General features: G+C 45.2%; 1 protein-coding gene across 3 annotated transcripts in view; it reads right to left on the bottom strand.

Moving 5' to 3' along the window:
- Positions 1–23412, bottom strand: part of ARFGEF2 (ADP ribosylation factor guanine nucleotide exchange factor 2) — a 100308-nt gene that overhangs the window by 64311 nt on the left and 12585 nt on the right. For 2 of the 3 annotated variants that reach the window (XM_049650644.1, XM_049650643.1), the window contains exons 2-7: positions 21638–21668; positions 20875–20998; positions 11506–11652; positions 10365–10544; positions 9669–9903; positions 501–569 (exon numbers count right to left, since the gene is read on the bottom strand). In XM_049650644.1, coding sequence (XP_049506601.1) covers positions 501–569; positions 9669–9903; positions 10365–10544; positions 11506–11652; positions 20875–20998; positions 21638–21668 — 786 coding nt within the window. Of the gene's footprint in view, positions 1–500; positions 570–9668; positions 9904–10364; positions 10545–11310; positions 11415–11505; positions 11653–20874; positions 20999–21637; positions 21669–23412 lie in introns of those variants that run through there. The other variant, XM_049650645.1, reaches the window with a different exon arrangement.

A 23412-nucleotide genomic window follows, 5' to 3' on the forward strand; every position in this document is an offset into this window, starting at 1 on the left:
TAAGATTTGGGGCAAAAACAAAGAAAAAACTCATCCAACAGTCATTCTGAGCTATACAAGTTTAATTCCACCAAAACCACACCATAAAACTGAGGCAGCTATGAGTGAAGACTAACAAAACAAAGGTTCCCTGTGCATCGGATACCCACTGACATGATACATCAATGGTTGGCCATGAACATTCAGCAGCACCTCAGGACTCCCAGCCACTCCTGGGAAAAGCTGGATATATATGGGAATGGCTTTCTGTCTTTCGTGTGGAGCGCCCAATTCTAGCACCGTCAGACTGTGCTTTCTGAACTCTGAACCTGGCCCTAGTGAGAATAAAATTAATCACTAAAAAGAAGTAATTTCTGAGTTCCACATGAAAGATGGGCAGATACAGGCAGACTCAGTTTCCATGACTTCACCGAGGGTGGGCACTCCACCACTAAAATCATCTGCCCAAGGACTTTTTTGGAGGAGTGTGTAGGAAGAAAGGCTGGGCTCTTGGTTCTTACCTTTAACAGCAGATGTGACCACATCTTCTAAGATCTCCTTGACCACCTCCTGGGCTCCGTCATCAGTCCCTACACACACCCAGAGACATAAACAAATACATATGGGTATTTCCAGGGAAAGCAAAGGAAGGGGCAGAAGGTCACATCTCAAAAGGCAAAGGGGTCAAACGAGTCCTCTCCAAAGCCAAATCGGATTATGCCAACGAAAAACAAGTCCTGTGCAATCTGGAAACTCTCAGGCAGTGTCTGCCATGACTTTGAGTTTCCTTTTGTGGATCTCTCTTCCTTCTTAAGTCACAGCTATGCGGTCAAGGGCCCTCTCCACCACCCCAGAGTTTGAGGCAGGAGCTGGATCTCATCCAGCTACGCTGCTCAGCAGAACAAAAGACAGGGCTTTCTCTTGTGCCTTCATATCCAGTACCCCAGGGCCTTGGGAAGTGACATGCCCCCTGCTGCCTCTACTCCTCCACAATCTGACCCCAGAACTCAGCATGAGACTTCTAATGTGGTGAGGATTTAGTAAATTTTAAGTAAAATTATTCTGTACACTGTTAATACTTAAGCAAAGAGCTTCAGCACCGATTGTTCTAAAACTAGTTTTGGGAGAACTAGTAAACAGTTCTGGACTTGACTTTTAGGAATAAACATTACTGCCTTTTCAAACATCACACTGACCAAAACTTAACAGAGCTAAAATACCCCTTTAAATTCTTCCTCAATGAGGACTTGCAACCAAGCCCTTATTTTTATGAGTTCTGTGCTTGGCCCAAAAGGTCCTAGAGAGCAGCACAATGTATTTTCATTTCCACTGAGCACTTGACCCACCCAAACTATTTATTTGCTCCCCCTCCCCGACCACACACACATGCCCCAAGCTTTATGGAGGTACGACTGACAAATGAAACTACATAGTAAGTATGTAAATGGCTAAGTAAATCTCTGGAAAACGTTGATGTTGTGTGCCCTTTTCTTAGAGGGCAAAAAAGAGCTTGAATGAAAGAAAGTCCACAGCCGCAGTGACAATCTCCGGTACCCACGTCTTCACCTAAACAAGAGGAGTTAGCCTAGCTCCGCGTGTGACTTCGGGCATCCTCGTACTACCTTTGCCATTTTCACGCATCACTCGTATCAGTATATTACACGTGTACATTTAACAGTGCTCTTTACATTAACTCACCTTAAACAAGAATATTCACAAAACCGCAGGTTTCATGCACTAATTATATTCTCTGAATGCATGTTAAAATAAACGTGTAACTATTAAAATAAAAACTGTTTACGCATGAGCCACCTAAAATCACCTCATCTACATGTGACAAGATGTTTCCAACTTCCTTCCCAGTTCCAACATTCTCTGATGCTGTATGTGCTGCTCCCCGCCACCCCCACCACAACCAAGCTTCACTGAGGTATAAGCGACGATTAAGACTTGTATATACTTGGGGCACCTGGGTGGCTCAGTTGGTTAAGCATTCAACTTCGGCTCAGGTTGTGATCTCACGGTCTGTGGGTTCGAGCCCTGTGTCGGGCTCTGTGCTGACAGCTCAGAGCCTGGAGCCTGCTTCGGATTCTGTGTCTCCCTGTCTCTCTGCCCCTCCCCTGCTCACGCTCAGTCTCTTTCCTTCTCAAAAATAAACATTAAAAAAAAAAACCCAAACCTTGTATATACTTAAGGTACACAACTTGATGATTTGATATACATATACACTGTGAAATAATCACTACAGTCAAGCTAATTAACGCATCTATCACGTCACAGTTACCATTTTCTTCCTTTCCTGTGTGTGGTGAAAACACGTAGACCTACACTCAGCAAATTTCAAGTGTACAACACAGTACTGTTAACTATGTTTATACTGTTGGCATTTTGCACCTCCAGAACTCTGCCCCTTACATAACTGAAACTCTGTACCCCCGACTAGTACCTCCCCATTTCTTCAACCACCATTCTACATTCTGTGTCAATGACTCTGACTACTCTAGGCACCTCATCTATGTGGAATCACACGGTATTTTTCCTTTTTTTTTTTTTTTTTTTTAATGTTTTGGTTTTGAGAGAGCGCAAGCAGGGAAGCAGCAGAGAGAGGGGGACAGAGGATCTGAAGCAGGCTCTGCGCTGAAAGCAGCGATCCCAATGTGGGGCCCTAAGTCATGAAATGGGAGATCGTGACCCGAGCCCAAGTCAGACACTCAACTGACTAAGCCACCAAGGTGCCCCCAGCAGTATCTGTCCTTTTGTGACTGGCTTATTTCACTTAGCACAATGCCCTGCAGATCCATCCATGTTGTTACAAACATCAGGATTTTCTTCTTTTTTAAGGTGGAATGGTATTCCAGTGTGCGCGTGCATGCGTGTGCGAGCGTGTATGTATGTCTGCACTTTATCCATTCATCTTTTGACATTTAGATTATTTCTGTATCTTGGCTATTATGAATAATGCTGAAATGAACACAGGAGCGCAGATGATCTCTTCAAGATCCTGATTTCATTTCCTTTGGAGATATACCTAGACATAAAACTTCTGGGTCATAAAGTAGTTCTATTTTTAATTTTCTGAGAAACCTCCATACTGTTTTCCATATGGGCCGTACTGATTTACATTCCCGCCAACGGGGCACAAGGACTCCCTTCTCTCCACATGCTCACCTAGCCCTTGTCTTTCACCTTTCTGATAACAGCCATTCTAACAGGTGTGAGGCGATATCTCATTGTGGTGTTGATTTGTATTTCCCTGATGATTAGTGAAGCTGAGCACCTTTTTAAGTATCTGTTGGCTATTTGTATGTCTTCTTTTGAGAAAGATCTATTCAGGTTCTTTGTCCATTTTTCAGTGGGTTATTCGGGGTTTTTTTGTTTGTTTGTTTTTGTTTTTTTTGCTGAGTGGTATAAGTTCCTTGTATATTTTAGATATTAACTCCTGATCAGATATATGGTTTGCAAATAGGTTCTCCCATTCCACAGGTTGCAGTCAAGCTCCACTGGTTGTTTCATTTGCTGTGCTTATGCACTGTTTTTAAAGACAGCTGAATTAGCTGTGAACATTTAAGGACTGGGAGACATGTCATAAAAATCCAGATGTGGCTTCAGAAAAATTATCTGGCAACATCAGGCCACAGTGGCTGGACCCAGGAGTAACTGCCCCCTGTAGCCAGGGTGTGAACTCTGCAGATGTCCTGGTGCCTCGGTCCTTGCCAAGGTCAACGGTCTTTCATCCACTGAGGACAGGTGCTATCACAGTCAGCAGGAATGTGACACATGTCTGTCAAGAGTGCGGAAAAAGGGAGACTGACGGGGCTGGGTATTTGAAAGACATCAGAGAGACAATGTTCCCTTGTGGAAGTGACTTCAACACGGTAAGGAGGAGTGAAGGCTCTGGAGCCAGTGTGTCTGGTTCAGGTCCCCACTCTGCCACTTCCCAATGTGGGGACTTAGGTCGCCTGACCTGCTCGAGCCTCAGTTCCCTCAGGAGCGAACAAGGACGATTTCCACAGCACTTACCTCTGGGGCCTCGTGAGAATTCAATAAAAATAATACCCAGAAAGTGTTTCAAATGGCGCCCGGAGAGTGAGGAGCGCAAGGTTCATTTTTCTTAGGCCTGCAGAGTGTGACTGTGGTAAGATGCTCATAAGGTGCCCTCAGGACAGAGGACGTCTCATCTCTGTCATCTGCCTGGCCCTGGAGACTAAGTCCATACTGAACTTTCCCAACTAACCACGCAGAAAGCAGTTTCAGTTACTTCAAGCCATCACTATCTTTCATTCTGAAGAATGTCCATTTCTACAGGGATCTTCCTCTTCCCTCACTGCAGTTTTCCACTTAAACAGCAACAGGCCCACCATTATTTGGAGGGATAACAGTGTTTAACTCATTTTCCTCAATAGGCTGGATCCATAATGGCACCTGTGCAAAATCAAAATATTCTCGGGCTAGGAAGGGGTGGGAGATAACAGGAAGCCCTAATTCCAACAGAAGGTTCCTGCACAGGGAGCTGCTGCTGAAGAGTCCCCAGAGAGGCCCAGAAGTAGCAGGACTTCCCACAGTACCCCTGGACTGCTTCATGTCAGCCTGGGATAGGTCTCAGGAGAGGCCTTTCTGGATGACATAATAACCACTGAGAAGTCTGTTGTGTTTAACTTTCAAGCATGCTGTCAAATGTTAGGAAACCAAATCAAATCAAATCAAATCCTTGGAAGGTTCAGAGTATACTTAAAACACTCCGGTTTTGCTGGTTCTCTGGGATGTCCAACAGTCACCATTTGGCCATTACTGATTAGGCACCAGATCCTACCTGTTTCATAGACTCTGTCCCTAAGAGGGTCACCTTGAATACGTTCAGATGAAAGAAAGCCTTGCTGCCATTCCCTCCCTAGCCAGCAGGAGAATAACCTCCATGGTGGGTACACCAGGTCCTGACTCATACCCTTAGTCCTCTAACAGAGCTCTAATTTTGTTTTGGAAGGGGCTGTCCCTAGATTCCTGGCCATCCTAGCAGAGACGGTAGCCATCTGACCAAGTTGCGGCCAATGAGGGGTAAGCGCAAATTACTGGGGATTGCATCGGGTTCCAGAAAGTCTCCTTAGAAAGGGGCATGACTCAGCCGGGAGTCCTTTAGTCCCACCCTCTTCCTCCTTTCTGCCTAGAGCAAAATGACAGCATCTGGAACCATGAGGTAACCTGGAGGATGAAAGTCACAAACTAAGAATAACCGGGGAAAAAATGGAAGGAATCTGAAACAGACCCACCCACATCCTGCTTTCTGTCCAGCGAAGCAAGGACCATGGGGGGTGGGGGGAGGTGGGGTGGGAAGATGCACTCACTCATTCGTGCAGTTAACATATTGTTAACATATTGAGTGCCTACAAGTTTGGCACCGTTCCAGGCGTTTGGACTCTATCACTGTTTAAAATGAAGATCCTGATCCTCATGGTGCTTACATTCTAGCTGGGATAGTAAATAACTATACATGCTGTGTCCTACAGCGCTAGGGGAAAAGTAGAGTGGGAAGAGGCAGATGTGGGATTGGAAGGGACAAATGTGAACCCATGGTGACAAGAAAACGTGACATGCCTGTTTCCTAGAAACTGGGGTTTGGTTGTGCCCAATGTCCAAGCACTTGGTAACATGTAAGAATACTAGAGGGAAAAAATCAGGGAACATAGCTGTTTGCTATCACATTCCAGCCACACACCAGTATGGTTCCTCGACAGGAAGAAATACATTAGGCAACCTCCTGTTGCACAATAAATGTCCCTTATACAAATGTTGTAACCCCATGAGTTGAAGCCTCCCTGCCAGACAGCCTGTGTCAAGAACAGGTCAGAAAGGAGGGGGGCCTGTGGGTACATTTTGTTATTTTCATAAAGTGTTGTTCTGAGACAATTTTTGTCCTCTCCACAAAAAAAATAAATAAATAAATAAATAAAAATAAAAATAAAAATAAAATAAAATTCCTAAAGCAGAAGATCGGGTGCTAACATGGAAAATAGGCTCATGTTATTCTACAGGACCGTGCCTACTACCTTCACATCTGGTTACCATCTTAACTCTTTGCCACTGTTCCCTAACTCCTTTTTGAAGCTGAAATTTACTTGAAAGCTAATTATAGCAAACACTTACACAGGTCCCAGGGCCAGTCACTGGTCTCACTGGACTCTCACAGACCCGCAGGGCAGGTACTAGCTGTAGACTCATTTTACAGATGAGGAGCCTGAGCCCAGAGAGGTTAAAGATTCTCCCAAGGTCACAGAGCTACTACAGGGTAGAGTCATGGTCTGAAACCAGGCTGTCTGATCAGAATCTCCATATTGGTTGAAAAGAGGATAGCTTTTCTCTAGTGTATAGTACTTAGGGACTGGGTTGTTTTTCTCTTAAAGAATGAGATGCAAGAAGAAAAAATGAGCTAAGAAATGTTTAAACCCACAGGTATTTATGTACCCACAATACTCATTAGCTGTATAAATGCAAAAACGCTAATGTCTCATGCATGGTGGGAGCCAAAAAGTCAGGATCTTAAAAATGATCTTAAAAGAAAACAAGAAGTGGGGGGCCTGGGTGGGTCACTCAGATAAGCGGCCAACTTCAGCTCAGGTCATGATCTCCATGAGTTCGAGACCCCTGTCAGCCTCTGTGCTAACAGCTAAGAGCCTGGAGCCTGTTTCGGGTTCTGTGTCTCCCTCCCTCTCTGCACCTCCCCCGCTCATGCTCTAGCTCAAAAATAAACATTGAAAAAAAAAAAGAAAGAAAACAAAAAGTGACTGCTACTGGGTACAGGATTTCTTTTGGGTATAATGAAAATGTTCTAAAATTGACTGTGGTGATGACTGCAAGCTCTGCGAATATACTAAAAATAACTGAAGTGTACATTTTAAACAGGTGAATTTCTGGTACGTGAACTGTATCTCAATAAAGCTGTTTTTTAAAAAATCGACAAGACTAGCCAGGCAATGAGGAGGAGTGTAAATGGACAAATGGGGTGAGGTCCCCTAGGGAGACTGCTGGCTGTGCCCCCAAATTCACAGAAGCTAGCATATCTTAGGTTCAAAGATCATTTTGTAAGTTTACAAAGAGCAATCTAATGCATGTCTTGGACAAGCTGATAAAGATCTACCAAATGATTACTGACTTATCAACTTAGAATGAAAAAGTTCTCAGCGGAAAGAGATACTCAAGTCTGCTGGTGAACTGTCTCCATGTATGCAAATTTCACCGTGGGAGGCAAGTGATCCCAGGAAGGCCGTGGGCAGGGTTCTCGGTGAATTAAAAAGGAAAATGTATGTGGAGTGCTCAGATGGCGAACTGGGTGCCTGACACAGTGACCAGCTGGTGAGGGGCGGCTCCAGGATGGTGAGGACTACAGGACGGACCCCACAGAAGGGCAGGCTGTGTCATCTCCATCGCAGAGACACTAGAGCCCGGGCCTCTCAGTGGGCCTCGACAGCCTGGATTCCAGCCCAGGGTGCCGTCTCCCAGCACCATCCTCTCCACCACCTGCCTCTCACGCTGTCCTTCCTCTTTGGCTTCTATGGCTGCTCAACCCCTTCTTCTGAAGGAGAGGTTCTTTCTTTAGAGCTACATCTTGAGAACCAGAAGCTACTCACTCTTTTTTAAGGGGAACAGACCCACTTCCATTCTGACCCACTATTTTGCGGGTTTGCTACTGGATTCTTACCGGCAATCCGGTTCCCATATTCTCGGGAGAAGCCTTGCAGAGGACACCAAGTACTGGCAACAAAACCCACAGCAATACAAGAATTACAAATCATTCTTTGTTACTGCAGAAGTTTAAGTTACGGTGTTTCTGCAAAACCGCATTTTAGAAATCAAGCTTTTTTCCCCCCATTCATTCAAAAAAATGCATTTACTGACAGTCTGCCGTGAGTGTTGGGCACCATTCTGGTGTCGGGCACACAGTGGTGAACACAGCGGTCTAGATCTCAGCCCAGGGATAAGTGAACATAAATCCTTCAGTGATCTCAGGTAACAATAAGTGCTTTGAAGGAAAGAAGAGAGGCTGATGGGGCAGAAGGAGTGGCAGCTTCAGAGAGGGTGATCAGTTCAAACAGGGATACCTGAAGATGGGGGCGGGCGGGGCAGGGAAGGGACAGGAAGTGCAAAGGCAACAAGAGTACGCATGGCACTTTCAAGACAGAAACACTGCCTGCACACTGGGTGGCAAACAAGGGGGAAAGAGGTGTAAGACGGGGATAGGGAGGTGGGCAGGAGCTGGTCACACTGGGCCTCGGAAGCCACGGGGCAGTGAGGGCACAGATTTCATTCTCAATAGGATACGATGGGAAATTACCAGAGAGGGTTGGCTGGGGGGGGGGGGGGGGGGGGGGGTGGTGGTGCTGGATCTAATTCATGCTTTTAAGACATCACTTTGGATGCCATGTAGAAAATGGGCTATAGTGGAAGCACTTTCCTGCAGCTAAAGAGACTGACATTTGTATCTGCACAGCTACGCTTACTACCTCGCATGTGTTTAAATATTAATACTTATGGATTGACCACAGCCTGATAAGGGTTACAGTAAAAACCTGGTCCTTGCCCTGAAAGCTTAAGAAGGCAAAGACGGTAACAGACACAGAGGGTGGGCCAGTAGTTTCTGAGCACGTTCCCCGAGACACAGGGCAGCAGGACCGAGGAGACAGCAACTCTGTGCTGGCGCTCAGGCACATGCCAGTCTTAGTGGCAACTGTTTCTTTTGTCCTTTCCTTGAGTAAAGACACAGAAAAACCTTCCAGCAACAGCACTTGGTCCGCTCCTGTGTATGCCAAGCATTCTGATAAATAATAGAGGAACAAAAGCTCTCAAATATGCATGCTTTCACAGAACACACGACCAACAGAAACTGCCATCAATAATGGGACAGAGGAAGAGATGAGATAAAGTATAAAGATGGGTCAGATATTTCATGCAGACCAAGCAGCCAGAGTGAAGAATTACTGGACAAGTATCATCGGGAAGGTACCTTCCTGAAAAAAATATGAATTTGAGAACGGGTTCGTAAAAACTGCCCAGGGCAACATGCAAACATTCAGAAATACTCTTATGATAATCCAATCCACCGTCTCATGCCTGATGCTTCATTTACGTGGAGACTAGAATCAGCTGTGGGATAGCTCTTTCATTTAAAAAAAGCAAACAAAAAACCATGCAACGTACTAGGTCACAGAAGGAGAAAACAAAGCTATCTGTCTGTCCATCTATCTGCCCGCTCACTCATCCGCCTTCCTGCTTCTTTCACAGATGTCCACGAGTAGCCACTAACTACCAGGCTGTGGGCACAGTGCAGAGATCCCGTCCGTGTATACGTGACATGACAGATGAGGTCCCCTTGTCCTCCCCTGAGCAGATAAGGCAGGCACTGAGTGACTAATTACCCAAACAGTTAACCACTGGGAGAGAAACACCCCAAACTGAACCCACTGCACTGAAGCTGTAGCCTGATGCATTCCAGGGCCTATTTAGAGAAAACCACGCAGCTGACATCGGACATCATGCCTTGCTGACTGTTCAAGAGAAAAGCAGCAGGGAAGGGGAAGGCCCAGAAATAGACAAGCTGCTATCAGAGCTTTCCTGCAGATGTTACCAGGCTCCTTCAACTGCCCCTCAGACACAAAATAGGTCCCTCTCACAGTGGGAAAGGGACATTGCCCAGGACATACCTGACAGCGACGGGCCTCTTTCACCAGGTGCATCTCCGTTCTCTGAGCTCTGTTTTCCAGAACCACTCCTGGCATGTTCACCATTAGTTAAATCTGTCTTTTCAGGAGTCGTTGGTTTGCTTTGTGCCTGGCTCTGCTTCAAATGACTGAACTTTGGGGACACTGTTGCAGCCTGGATCACAGGGGACTGGGGTTTTGACTGGACTGGTTTTTCCAATTCTCTGGCCTCCTGCAACTAAAAGGCAACAAAAAAGGGATTCGATCTAAATGGTCCCAGCATTGGGGCACCTGGCTGGCTCAGCTGGTGGAGAGTGCGACTCTTGATCTCAGGGTTGTGAGTTCGAGCCACCCCCTCCCCCGCCCCCGCCATTGGGTACAGAGATTACTTAAAAATAAGAAAATCTTAAAAAAAAAAAAAAAAGTCCCAGCATTTTGAGAAGGATCAGAAAATATGCCAGCCTGTTGCTTAAAAAAAAAATCCAACCAGAAGGATAACATTTTAAAAAGGAGATAAATTCTTTTGATAAAACTCAGAACAAATTCTCAATGTTGATTCCAAAACTCATGCTAGTTTCTCTGCCTTTTAAAACAAGAACAAAAACAGAATTCACAGGAAGAAGGGACAAACTTTAAAGTGAAACAGTCACATATCAGAAGATGTTGCATCCCTAGGAGCTGATAACTGCTACCACTCACCACTTGGTTTTCCATGCGGGTGAAAATGACGTTCAGCATCTGAGTAAGGGTAGCCTTGGCAGTGGTTTGATTGATGAGATTTTTGCTGGCCAAATAGATATTGTAACATGTCCTAACTGTCTGCAGAATAGTACCCTCATGAATTTCAATGTGTGGGGACGTCACCGCTGTCAGAAGAGCCTAAAACGAAAACCCACAACATTCACCTTCACAAACACCCACCTGCTTCCCATCCTCCCACAGCCAAACTTTCATACAGGGTTTAGCTTTGTTTTGGTTTCATAAATTTTAAGATGGCTCTGCACACGAAAACTCCCCATTGCTCTGAGTTTAAAGATAATTATTAACTCTATAAAATCCAAATTATTTGATGCTAATTAAGTTGTGTTGAAGAGGGCTTTCTACCAGTTTACTTTTTTAAGAGCCAAAAATACAGACCATTCCCTCAGGAGGGAAATTGCTCTAATTCTATCTCGTCTATATTAATCACAAAATATACAGGTTTTGATAGGCGGTCAGTGTCCTAGTTCCCTGGAGGGTTTCCAAGAGAGCTTTGGGAGTGGCCAACACGGAACCATCCCACACAAAGCTAATACAGTTAGGACTTAAGATCTGGAATGTTGGCTACACCCATCCAGATCCTGTTTCCCAACAAGCAGATGGTACTACTACATGCTAAACCACTCCTGGCAGCACAAATGGAATGGAACAGGGAAATGGGATAAATGGGATGGAGGGAGGGGTTGGAATGGAACAGGGAAATGGAATGGGGGCGGGGGTGCAGGACAAGGGGCAGACTGGTATAAGATTATCAACAAGGACCCACTGAGAAATGGCAGATTGGGAATCCAGAATTTCAAGGAGAAAGACCAGGAGATTTCAAGCCGATCCAACTGACAAGCAATTTACATTGTTATTAGCGGAACTGTTTACTCTGAAAACACACCTGGTTCCACTCTTCTTGTCAGCCTGGGCTAACAAATTCTGACACTTAACAAAAGATGTAAGTGATGCTTACACTCTTCTGTTCCAGCTCAGCACCACCTGAGACAACTAACACATGGCAAATTAGAAATCCAAATTCCCAAAAGACACTAGCTTTCTTATTTAAAATCCAGATCAGGCAAACAAACAGAAATACCTTAATTATTTGTAACTGAACTCCTTCATCGGTCTGAGGGCCCTGAAAGCAGTTGCAAATGGTTTCAACAATCCTGTCGATAAGCCGCTTCCCTGGGGCTCCACTGTCGGGGGCGTTGCCGGTGATGTGCCCATATGCGATGAGTTTCTAAATACAGAAAGAACAGACACGAAAAGTTTCTGCCTGACAAGGACTGAGGCTGCCCATGGCAGCAAAGGAAGTGCTTAACCTCTGGTTCCCACAGATGTCTCTGTTCTCCCGGGGCACGGCGGACACAGCCACCCTCTGGGCACAGTGTTCACCCTGTGTCCCCTGGCAGGAGAGCCTCAGGATGGTGAAACGGTGTCCAGTGGAACAGAGTGTAGGACAATCGCCAATACACAACCACTAGTGCGAAGGACTGAGGGACTAAAATCTGTACGGAATAGAGACAGGAAGTCATCAGTGCGAAACGGGCAGTGATTACTCACGAGCCCACTTTCTTTCTGAAGTGATAAAGATGGTCTAGAATTTGATCGTGGTGATCGTTGTACACCTGTCAACGTACAAAAATCACTGAATTGTACACTTTCAATGGGTGACTTGTGTGCATATAAATTGTATCACGAGCTGTTAAAAATCCGTATGTGTAGATTTTTCTTTTTAAAAGGAAAGATACATAGGAAACAACTGATGTGTCTTGCTTGAGGGGGAACTCAATTCTGCACCTATGTATTAGACGTGTGTCAACCCCGTGGCTGAAGAGGTGAGGGGTCACTTGGGCCATGCCCTCTGGGTCAGGCGACAGACTGGGTTGCAGAGGGGCTGCCTTTCAAAGGCCTGTGCCACCTCACTCATGACCTGGATTTCACCACAGAGAATCTGAAAGCTGGAAAGGAACCCAAAGGTCAGGGGCAGGATGATTTCCAAGCCTGCGTGAGACTCACAATCACCTGAGGGAGCCCACTACACATACAGATTCCCGGACCTCAACCCGGACCTGCGGAATCGTAACTTCTGGGGTAGAACCTGGGAATTGGTGTTTTTCTCCAAGCTGTCCAGGTTATTTTGAAGGCTGCCCAGATAAAAGAATCACTCATCTGACACAACCCCTCTAGGATATGTGACTTCTAAGGCATTCTCTGCTTCCACTGACTCAAAGACTCTTTAAAATGATGTTCTATTTTTTACCCTTTTTGGTTCCTGATTGGTCACATCCTTGCCTCTACACACACAAAATGACACAAGGTCCTAAGATTATTTACGGTGCTAGGAAAACCTGCCACTCTGCAGAGGCCGGACTCCGTTTCTCACTGGCTTCCCCCATCACTGACTGTGGAAGCATCGCCATTCAGTAAGCAGAAAAAAACAAGAGAGAGTGGCTCAGAGTAGAACATGATACTGCCAGATCGTATGACTGACGGAGCAGAAGAGGCCTGCACAGCCTCTGTTCATCAAGTCCAACCCCAGAGGTCACCACACAGGGGCAGGGGGTGGGGGCGGGAGTGGGGAAGTTGCGGGGGAGGGGAGGCGTGCTAAAATGTGTTTCTGAAAAACAGGTCAAGATGCCCTTTACCTCACCCCCCTTCCCCCACTGCTGATGCACATGCAGGCTTCGGAAGAGGGCAGCACGGGCTGCCTGGTAAGTGAGTTCCTGTTCTTGACGTTGCTTCTGCCTTACTCCTAGTGGATGCATAAGCCCATGTGGAGCACTGGGTTATGAGTGGGATGGTTATAAACTCCTCAAATGTGACGTTAACAAGTAGGCCCCACAGAACTGATGCTGCAAAGCAGGACTGAGGTGAAGGAACCACTGGATATTTAATTCAAATACGAAAAGGACTAGAAGTAGTCTCTCTACAGACTCCTGTGAGGGCACATTCCCCTTCAAACTGAACAGGGTTTTTTTTGTTTTTTTTTTTTTAATTTTTTTTTTCTCAGCGTTTATTTATTTTTGAGACAGAGAGAGACAGAGCATGAACGGGGGAGGGTCAGAGAGAGAGGAAGACACAGAATCTGAAACAGGCTCCAGGCTCTGAGCGGTCAGCACAGAGCCCGACGCGGGGCTCGAACCCATGGACCGTGAGATCATGACCTGAGCCGAAGTCGGCCGCTTAACCGACTGAGCCACCCAGGCGCCCCTGAACAGGGTTTTAAAGCACGACATTATTCCCTTGTCTGTGCAGTGACACAGGGCCAGAAGAAAGAGTTCCCGTGACCTTCCTGTTCTGCCTTCTCACTCCTTGTGCCAGATATTGTTCTGGGCACTGGAGGTACAACAGGGAGTAAGATGGTCCTTCTTCTCACGGGGTTTATATTCTCCCGGGTGGGGGCAGGCCAAAGCCAAAAGTCCTGGCTGCGATCTCCAGGGCCCTGTCTGATTTGTAGACACTTCAAAAAGAGCAAGTTGCAGTGATCATGCATAAGACTATCTCATTTTTGGAAAATACAAAATGTGTGTGTGTGTGTGTGTGTGTGTGTGTGTCTATATGCGTGCGTAAATTTTTGTCAATGCACAGAAAAAAACCTGGAAACATAGCAGAGGTCCAGAAGCACAAGCGTGCTTGGCAAGCTCACTTGAGGAAAGTGCTTTGCACGGTGAGTGGGGTGGAAAGTTACTGGCAGGTTTAAGCAAAGGATTAACATGATGTGATACATTTCTAAAGACTCCCCCCGCCTCCCCCCCTGCCCAGTTCCTGCATGGAGGACAGACTAGAGGACAACAGGAGGAGAAGCAGGGGACTAGTGAGGAGGCTACCGAAGCTGTCCAGGAGGGAGAAGCTAGTGGCTTGGACTCTGGGAGGGTGACAGAGATGGAGGGTAGAAATTCCTGCTTTATTCCTTGTCAATGCAATGAGATGAGAAGAGGGAAGAGGAGGGAGGCCTCTGGGTAGCCGGCTCGCTCACCCCTGTGTCTAAGGAGGCTGCCTGCACAGGGATGTTCACTGTCACCCTATTTATCCATGCCCCTCAACAGAACAAGAGATAAATAAAATGGTGGTATCACATATCATACATCAGTCAAAAGAAACGCCCTGTATCTGCAGGTAGCAATACAGCCAGATCTTAAAAACACTACTGAATGTAAAAAGCTGCAGAACACCTGAAACTAATATTACAGGTCAACTTCAATAACATTTTTTAAAAATTATTTTAAAGAAAAGTATTAAATACTTTTGATAAAGAGGAGTGAAGACATGGAAGAGGCTGTGTGGGAGAAACATGACTGATTTGTGTTTGGGAAACACTGAGTAGTTACATTTGGTCCCCATCATCACCTACGGAGGCAGATGACACCACTGTTATTCTGTGTCTGAGGATCCCGGACCCTGGAAAGGTTAAAGAACTTGTCTCAGATGCTAAGCCATCTGTAAGCCAAGTCTGTGCTCTCAGTCTTGACTTATCTGCCTTCTTTATGGACAAAAAGTTGTCATACAAAGTTGGGGTCGTACGAAGTTACTGATATTTGAGTTTTTCAGTCCATGAGAATGACAACTTCATGTGGTTCAACCTAAAACAGTATTAAAATGAGAAAATGGGGCACCTGGGTGGCTCAGTCGGTTAAGCGTCCAACTTTGCCTCAGGTCATGATCTCACGGCTTGTGAGTTTGAGCCCCGCATCAGGCTCAGTGCTGGCAGCTCAGAGCCTGGAGCCTGCTTTGGATTCTGTGTCTCCCTCTCTCTGCCCCTCCCTCCCCCCCTCTCAAAAATAAATAAACATTGGGGCGCCTGGGTGGCTCAGTTGGTTGAGCGTCCGACTCCGGCTCAGGTCATGATCTCTCAGTCTGTGGGTTCGAGCCCCGCGTCGGGCTCTGTGCTGACAGCTCAGAGCCTGGAGCCTGTTTTGGATTCTGTGTCTCCCTCTCTCTGACCCTCCCCCGTTCATGCTCTGTCTCTCTCTGTCTCAAAAAAAAAATAAATAAACGTTAAAAAAAAAAAAATAAATAAATAAAAATTAAAAAAAAAAAATAAATAAACATTAAAAATTTTTTTAAATATTAAAATGAGAAAGAAATTCCATGTATCCAACTAACATTTTAAAGATGCAAATAAATTAGGGAAATTTGTCAAATTCATAAGATAAAATTCTACCACCCACAGGTAAGGAAAAAAACAATGAAAAAGACGAGAGGAAAAAAAGTATATTACCTACACAGGCAACTGGGTTTGGGGTTAGCAGTCTAAGGGATTTCAGTCTTACCTTTTTTTTTTTTTTTTTTTAAAGCGTTTATTTATTTATTTTTCAGAGAGACAGAGTTTGAGAGGGAGAGGGGTACAGAGAGAGGGAGACACAGAATCCAAAGCAGGCTCCAGGCTCCGAGCCGTCAGCATGGACCCCGACGGGGGGCTTGAACTCACAAACCGTGAGATCATTACCTGAATTGAAGTTGGACACTTAACTGACTGAGCCACCCATGCACCCCCAGTCTTATCTTTAAAGTTCTAAAAAAAATATTTAACAGAGAATGTAATCATGTACAAGCTTTGATAATTATGAATGGCTTTTATTTTTAAATTTTTAAAAATATTTATTTATTTTTGAGAGAGAGAGAGAGAGAGAACGAACGTGGGGGGAAGGGGCAGAGACAGAGACGGAGACACAGAATCTGAAGCAGGCTCCAAGCTCTGAGATGTTAGCACAGAGCCCGATGGAGGGCTCAAACTCACGAACTGTGGGATCATGACCTGAGTGAAGTTGGGTGCTTAACGACTGAGCCACCCAGGAGCCCCAATTACGAATGGATTTTAAGATATGCATTAAAAAATCCAAAGTTTTCTAGAAATAAGAACTAAAAGATAATGTTTGTGGTATGAACAAGACAGCTGAGACCAGTGGTTCCCTACAGCCTTCACTAGGACATAGAAAGAACTCTATTCATGTTTTTCTTATCCTTTTAAAAGTTCTATTTTTGTTTTATAATATAAATAATTTAATAAGAGTCGTACATGTACATAATCTTACCACTGAAGATATATGAACGTATTAAAAGGTTATTCTCAAAAAAATTTGGTTATTGACATATGTCCAGGGTACCCTGGAGATCACTGAGTTAGGCAAGACAGACCCTAATGCTCCTCCCCTGGGAAGGGGGAAGTGTGTGACAGACCAGGTACAGAAAGGAAGGAATAAAGAGGATCTTTACCTTTGGTAGAAGTGAGCACCAAGAGAACTCGGTAGGCTTCTCCCCGTGGGGAGAGGGAACTCTAAGCTAACTGTGCTCAGGACAAACCAAACCCAGAAGCATCTTTGCTACCCCATCACCTCTCCAAGCTCAAAGAAGGAATCCTTTATTTATTTATTTATTTATTTATTTATTTATTTATTTAACGTTTATTTATTTTTGAGACAGAGAGAGACAGAGCATGAATGCGGGAGGGTCAGAGAGAAATAGGGAGACACAGAATCTGAAACAGGCTCTAGGCTCTGCACTGTCAGCACAGAGCCCGACGCGGGGCTCGAACTCACGGACGTGAGATCATGACCTGGGCCGAAGTCGGACGCTTAACCGACTGAACCACCCAGGTGCCCCATGCCTTTATTTATTTTTAAAAATTTTAATGTTTATTTAATTTTAAGAGAGAGAGAGAGAGAGAGAGAGAGAGAATGCGCAGGTGTGGGGGAGGGGGCAGAGAGAGAGGGAGACACAGAATCTGAAGCAGGCTCCAGGCTGTCAGCACAGAGACCGATGGGGCTCGAACCAACGAACTGCAAGATCATGACCTGAGCCAAAGTCGGCTGCTTAACCAACTGAGCCACCCAGGCACCCCTAAGAAGGATGCCTTTAAATGCCCAGAGCAGAATGCGGATACATCTGCAGCAGTCTTCAATTCTGCCTAAACCAACTTTTACCCCTGGACACTGACCTTCCATTTCCAAGTCAGAAGTTACCTCTCCCACACTGGGAAAAGCCAGTCAAACAGGCTTTGCAAGGGCAACCTCCAAGAGGAAATGCATTTCATTTGGTATTCCAGAGGGCACTGGGTCACTTTCTAATGTCATAAAAAGGACAACATATTTTGCATTTTGTATACAAACCAAAGAAATCCAAGTGTACCTATTAAATCACAGAGAACTTTCATTCTGTGGGGGGGGTGGGGGGGTGGAGAAGAAGAGCTAACCATATGTCATAGGTCTCAAGACACTCTTAAATCTACAACTCGAGTCAGGACTGTGGCCTAAAGTAGAGCAGGATGTCAGTGTTTCCGTTCCAGAGTTCTACAAACAGACTATTTCTAGGAAAATATAGAACATAAATCATAAACAGCAGCATATTTTTAATCAAAGACGCCAAACCACAGGGTAATAGTTAAGAGGGGTGGTCAGCAACCTTTTTCTGTAAAGAACCAAATTTCTAGGCTTTGCAAGTCATGTGATCTGTTCCAACAACTCAACTCAGCCGTAGTAGTGGGCAAGCAGCCAGAGGTAATACATTAACAATGGGTACAGTTGCTGCTGTGGACTAAATGTTTGTGATCCCCTGTTCCTATGTTGAAGCCCTACCCCCAGTGAGATGGTATCAGGAGGAAGAGCCTCTGGGAGGTGATTAGGTTTAGGTAAGATCAGGAAGGTGGGGTCCTTCATGGGATTAGTGTCCTATAAGAAGAGAGCAGAGATCTAATGTGCTCTCTCTGTCTTGTGAGAACTCGGCTGTCTACAAACCAGGAAGAGGGCTCTTACCAGGAACTGAATCAGCTGGCACCCTGATCTTGCACTGCCCAGCCTCCAGAACTGAGGGAAGTAAGTGCCTCCAGCTTAAGCCACCCAGTCCGTGGTGTTCTGTTAGAGCAGCCTGAGTGGATTCAGGCAGCCGTGTTCCAATAAAATTTTATTTACAAAAGCAGGGAGCAAGCCAGATTTAGCTCACAGTTGCAGCTTAAGGACCCCTGGTTAAGAATTCAGACAGGGTGGGGAGAGTCCTAGATGCCCACTCAATCCCACCACTTTCTGGGCACGGGAGCTCCGTAGGGTGGTCACTTTATTCTTTAAGCCTCCGTTTCCTCCATTCTGAAATGAGGATGAGAGTTAAGTAACCAGAGGGGTGCTGGGAAGATCAGACACGATGCTGTGGACAGAGTTGATGCAGCACTCTGCACAAGGCCCAGCACTGGCTGAGACCTCAACACGCGTTAGACACCATTCTTTACACATCAGTCATGTTAACTCTCAGCACCAGCTTCAGAACTAAACCGTAACATGAGAAGGAAACAACTAAAGTTAAACTTATGCCAAATTTCCTCAGAAAATTTCACGGCCACAAATATTTCAGGATAGAAGCGGGACTTGGGTCTGCCATTTAAGAATTCTGGGCTCACAGTATGTTTCACATAGGACAATCTGTACAGAATCTGGATGAACGAGAAAAATGGCTTTTCATTTGGAAGAACTGCTTCCATGAAGAAACTGTCACCAACTTTCAAGCACAGACATATCAAAGAAGCGAGACTGGTAGAGTAAATATTAGACCACCAATGCCAAAAACGTGGCATGCCCACTGCCACTTGGCAGTCCTGTGCCACGGCAGACAGAACCAATCGATCACAGTCCTTTCTCAAGAAACCCAGATGAAGATTCAGATAGCTTTTCAACATAGCTTCTGGGCAATTACAGAACCTGTTCACTATTCCTGCTCTAGAAAGTCCTGGTAAACTGTGGGCTTCTGACCATCATTTTTTAATTTATCAAGCTTTTTTCATTGATGCTGGTTGCTTGCTGGGGTTAAGAATCAAAGTGAGGTAACCACAAACCTCAAGAGTAGATCTTAAGAAAAAATACAAGAATGCTGGACCAGGAAGAATTAAGAAACCGTAGTTGTAGTCCTGTTTCTTTCACGCTACGTATTATCGGACAAGTTACCTTAACTTCTCTGTTCCTGCTTCTTCATTAAGCAACGGTAATTTATAACAAGGTCACTGTGGCTCTAATACAGTCGATCCTCATCATTCCCAGATCCTGTGTTTGCAAATGTACCCACTCACTAAAATTTATTTGTAAGCCCCAAATCAATACTTGTGGTACTTTTATAGTCATCTGCGGACACATGCAAAGTGAGGAGAAAATTGAATCACCCGATGCGCACATTCCCAGCCGAGGTCAAACACAGAGACACTCTGTCTTCTCGTTTCAGCTCTTTTACTATAAACAGGGTCTTTTTCTGTGGCCTATTTCATGCCATGTTTTTTACATTTCGGTTCATTTTGTTGTTTTTTTTTTGACATTAAAAAATTTTTTTAACATTTATTCATCTTTTTGATAGAGACAGAGCGTGAGTGGGGGAGGAGCAGAGACAGAGGGAGACACAGAATCCAAAGCAGGCTCCAGGCTCTGAGCTGACAGCACAGAGCCCGAGGCAGGGCTCGAACTCACGGACCAAGAGATCATGACCTAAGCTATAGTCGGACGCCCAACAGACTGAGCCACCCAGGTGTCCCAATTTTTTTGACGTTTAAGATGGCCCCCAAGGGTTGCCTGGGTGGCTCAGTCAGTTGAGCGACCGACTTCGGCTCAGGTCATGATCTCACGGTTTGTGAGTTCGAGCCCTACCTCAGGCTCTGTGCTGACAGCTCAGAGCCTGGAGCCTGTTTCGGATTCTGTGTCTCCCTCTCTCTCTGCCCCTCCCCCACTCATGCTCTGTCTCTCTCTGCCTCTGAAATAAATAAACCTAAAAAATTAAAAAAAAAATAAATTAAAAAAAAAAAAAAAAGATGGCCCAAACACATTGCTGAAGTGCCGTCTATCGTTCCTAAGAGCGAGAACACAATGATGTGCCTTACGGAGAAATTACACGTCGAGATAAACTTTGTTCAGGCATGTGTTATAGTGCTTTGACCGTGAGTTTGATGATAATGAATCAGTAACATATATTAAATAAGGTGTCTTTAAACAGAAACACACCAAGAACAAACTTATGTACTGATTTATGTATTAATCAGTTGATGAACATGTTGAGGCCAGAGGCTCACAGGAACCTTACTCTGTATTTCCTGTGGGAACCATGGTTCAGCATTTGCTTATTCAGGATTCACAGGGACTTTATGGAATATTACCACAAATGATGAATATTGCTTATATTTCTCTACTGGATATTATGAATTTTAATGCCATCAAGAAAGAGGTGGCGTAAAAATACCACGTGCCCACGTATGCCAACTCTTCCAACGAATCCTAAAGGTTTCAGTTAGAAAACCGCACATAAGACAGTACAACACAACATTTCTAGGGAAACACATTCTTCTTTAGCTGAGGTCAGATCAGACCTCTTACTTTTCCCTCCCTCATGAGACCTCCATAAAGAATACACTGGATGGCTCCTTTCCTCACTGCCCCTGTGAAAGGACCCCCCTGTGGCTTGGAGACAACCCTCCTGACACCAGCAAGTTTAAACGTGGTACCTGCAAGCAGTCGAGGGATGTGCTGACCACCCGGGGGGACTTGGACTGGCAAGCTAGCTCAAACGGAAGGAAATACTTGTCGGCTTCGATGAAGTTTGCCTTCGGGGGTGCAGCAGCGCCACGCCTAGGGAAGAAGCAGGAGAGGGCGGAGAGGGGAAATGGAAAAAAGTCTGCTTTTCTACACCTCACTCTAACTGCCCATCCCACTTGTAATCACTTGACTGGAAGTGCCTGCAAACTGCCTCTGCGGGGCCAGACAACTGAAAACCAAAACACATGCATTAGGACAAAAGACCATAGGGCCACATGCAGAGAGCAAGGTCTCTGACTGGTAGGCTATGTCGACAGCGTCCTGGACTGAATCCCGGCATCAGCTACATCGGGGCTGTAGTTTTGAAACGCGACGAACTGGCTTCTTGACCATGAAGACGAGGCACAGCCACTTTCGGGACAAGCTGTCCTCCTGCCTAAAGAAGCCGGACACAGAGGGCAAGCAAGGGCTTTGCCTCGTCTGTCAAGAAAAGGGACAGCAGCTTTAACCTGATCTTCCTTACCCTTTCCTGCAAATATGCAGTTACCGAGTCGGTAACCTGCTAACCTAGCATCTGTTCAAACACACACAGAGTCGGGCCCTGTGCCCGGCACTGTGCTAGGAGAGCATGCGCTGTCCATAATACAATATGAGAAAACACGCACAGAGAGGGGTTCCCGTGGCCACTACCCACTCCCTTAATACTGTATTTCAGCCAGGAGAAGAGCTTACCTCTGCTTTTCTATTTCTGCTTTAATTTCATCTGTGGGGAAAAAAGAAGGGCACGTTAAGAGAATGCAATAATTATGTAAAAGAAAACTTTACTGAAAGATTTGGAAAATATTAAAAAGAATGTTTATCAGAATTTTAAGAATGAAATGCTGATATGAAGTAATAAAAAGTGATTACGGTAACAATAACAATAGCTAACACGTGCACAGCAGCTATGTTGTGCTAGGCATTGCTCTAAGTACTTTACATACTTTTAATTTACTTAACCCTCAGAACAACCCTATAAGGCAGGCAGTATTTATCTCCATCGTATCTACAGCAGGCCTTCTCAACCAAGACACTGCTGACATCTGGGAGCAGCTAATCCATTATGGGGCTGTCCTACGCACTGCAGAACGTTCGCCGGTATCCCTGGCTTCTACCAGTGGGATCAGTAGCAGCCCTCTGCGGTCCGCAACACCAAAAATGTCTCCAGACGTTGCCAACTGTCCTCTGGGGCAAAACTGCCCCAGGTGAGAATCACTGGTTTAGATGAGAAACCAAGGCACAGAAAGGCTAGGTAACTTGCCCCCTGTCAGATATCAGGAACTGGGGAACTAGAATTGGAATCCAAGCATTCCGGCCCATAGTGCAATGTTCTAGCTATTTCCCTGTCGTGCAAAATGCATGTTAAGGATAGCTACCGCAATAATATGGTAATACTATCAACATTTCCACTGTGCAAAAATATGTATAGGAGATTGGCAACAAATATAACAGAAAGCTGTGTTAGTAGAATGACTATTTTTTATTTTTTTCACATTTTCTATAAGCATATATACTTTGTTATTTTTACATAGAAGTTTTCTTTTATTGTGGCAAACACAAATAAAACTTACCATCTTAACCATTTTAAAATACACAGTTCAGTGCATTAAGTACACTCATATTGTTGTGCCAAGGTATATAAAAATTTTTATGAATTTATAAAAAATCTTTACCATGGAGGTTATACAACCTCACAGTTAGGGTTTCAGAAATAAAGCGTCATTGTTCACAAATCACAATCTCGGATAGTCTTATTTCCAGGAGAACAAGGTTTTGTGCCCTTGAGGCAACAGAGCGCCCCATCTAAATATGGAGAGAATTCTCCCCCATTCTCTTGGTCAAAAGTATTCCTGCACATTAGGCTTCACAGGCTCAACATATTATCAAACCAGGCCACTGAAGTAAGCCTGCTGTGTACTCAGATAATCTCCAAGAGCAGTCTTCTTTATCCAATCTGTTGAGAACCAGTGGTCTGGATACAGCATTAGTTATCCCAGCAACACAGCTCTGGAAATTACAGATTTCCTTTTCTTGGACAACTATTGTCCTAGACTGAACTAGGAAGTGAAAACTCAACAACCAGATTCACTAGAGGTGGCAATTTCTAACCCTAAAGCAATCTTCCAATGTCTTCTTACTGCACACATCAGACAACAGGGGAGAAACACCCAGATATGATCGTTAGCAAGCATTTTGCTCATGGACCATCGGGGCTGTGACACACAGGGTCTGTTACAGAGAGCTCTGTGGCATTCCCTTTTGGGACAAGAATCCACTAAGGACGTAGCTGTGGCTTCCTCTAGTGGAGGCCTCCGGGCTGTGGGAGTGGCTCAGGAGACCCATCCAGCCCAGGACACTGGTAGCCAAGCTTTCAGCTGGGAGAAATCTGTGCCCATAACGTCAAGGCTTTCTTGGTCCTTGGTGTCACCGTGTGACAGGCCAGAGGCACACCGCTCCTCAAACTCAAA

The sequence above is a fragment of the Panthera uncia genome (assembly GCF_023721935.1).
Source record: "Panthera uncia isolate 11264 chromosome A3 unlocalized genomic scaffold, Puncia_PCG_1.0 HiC_scaffold_11, whole genome shotgun sequence".
NCBI lineage: Eukaryota > Metazoa > Chordata > Mammalia > Carnivora > Felidae > Panthera > Panthera uncia.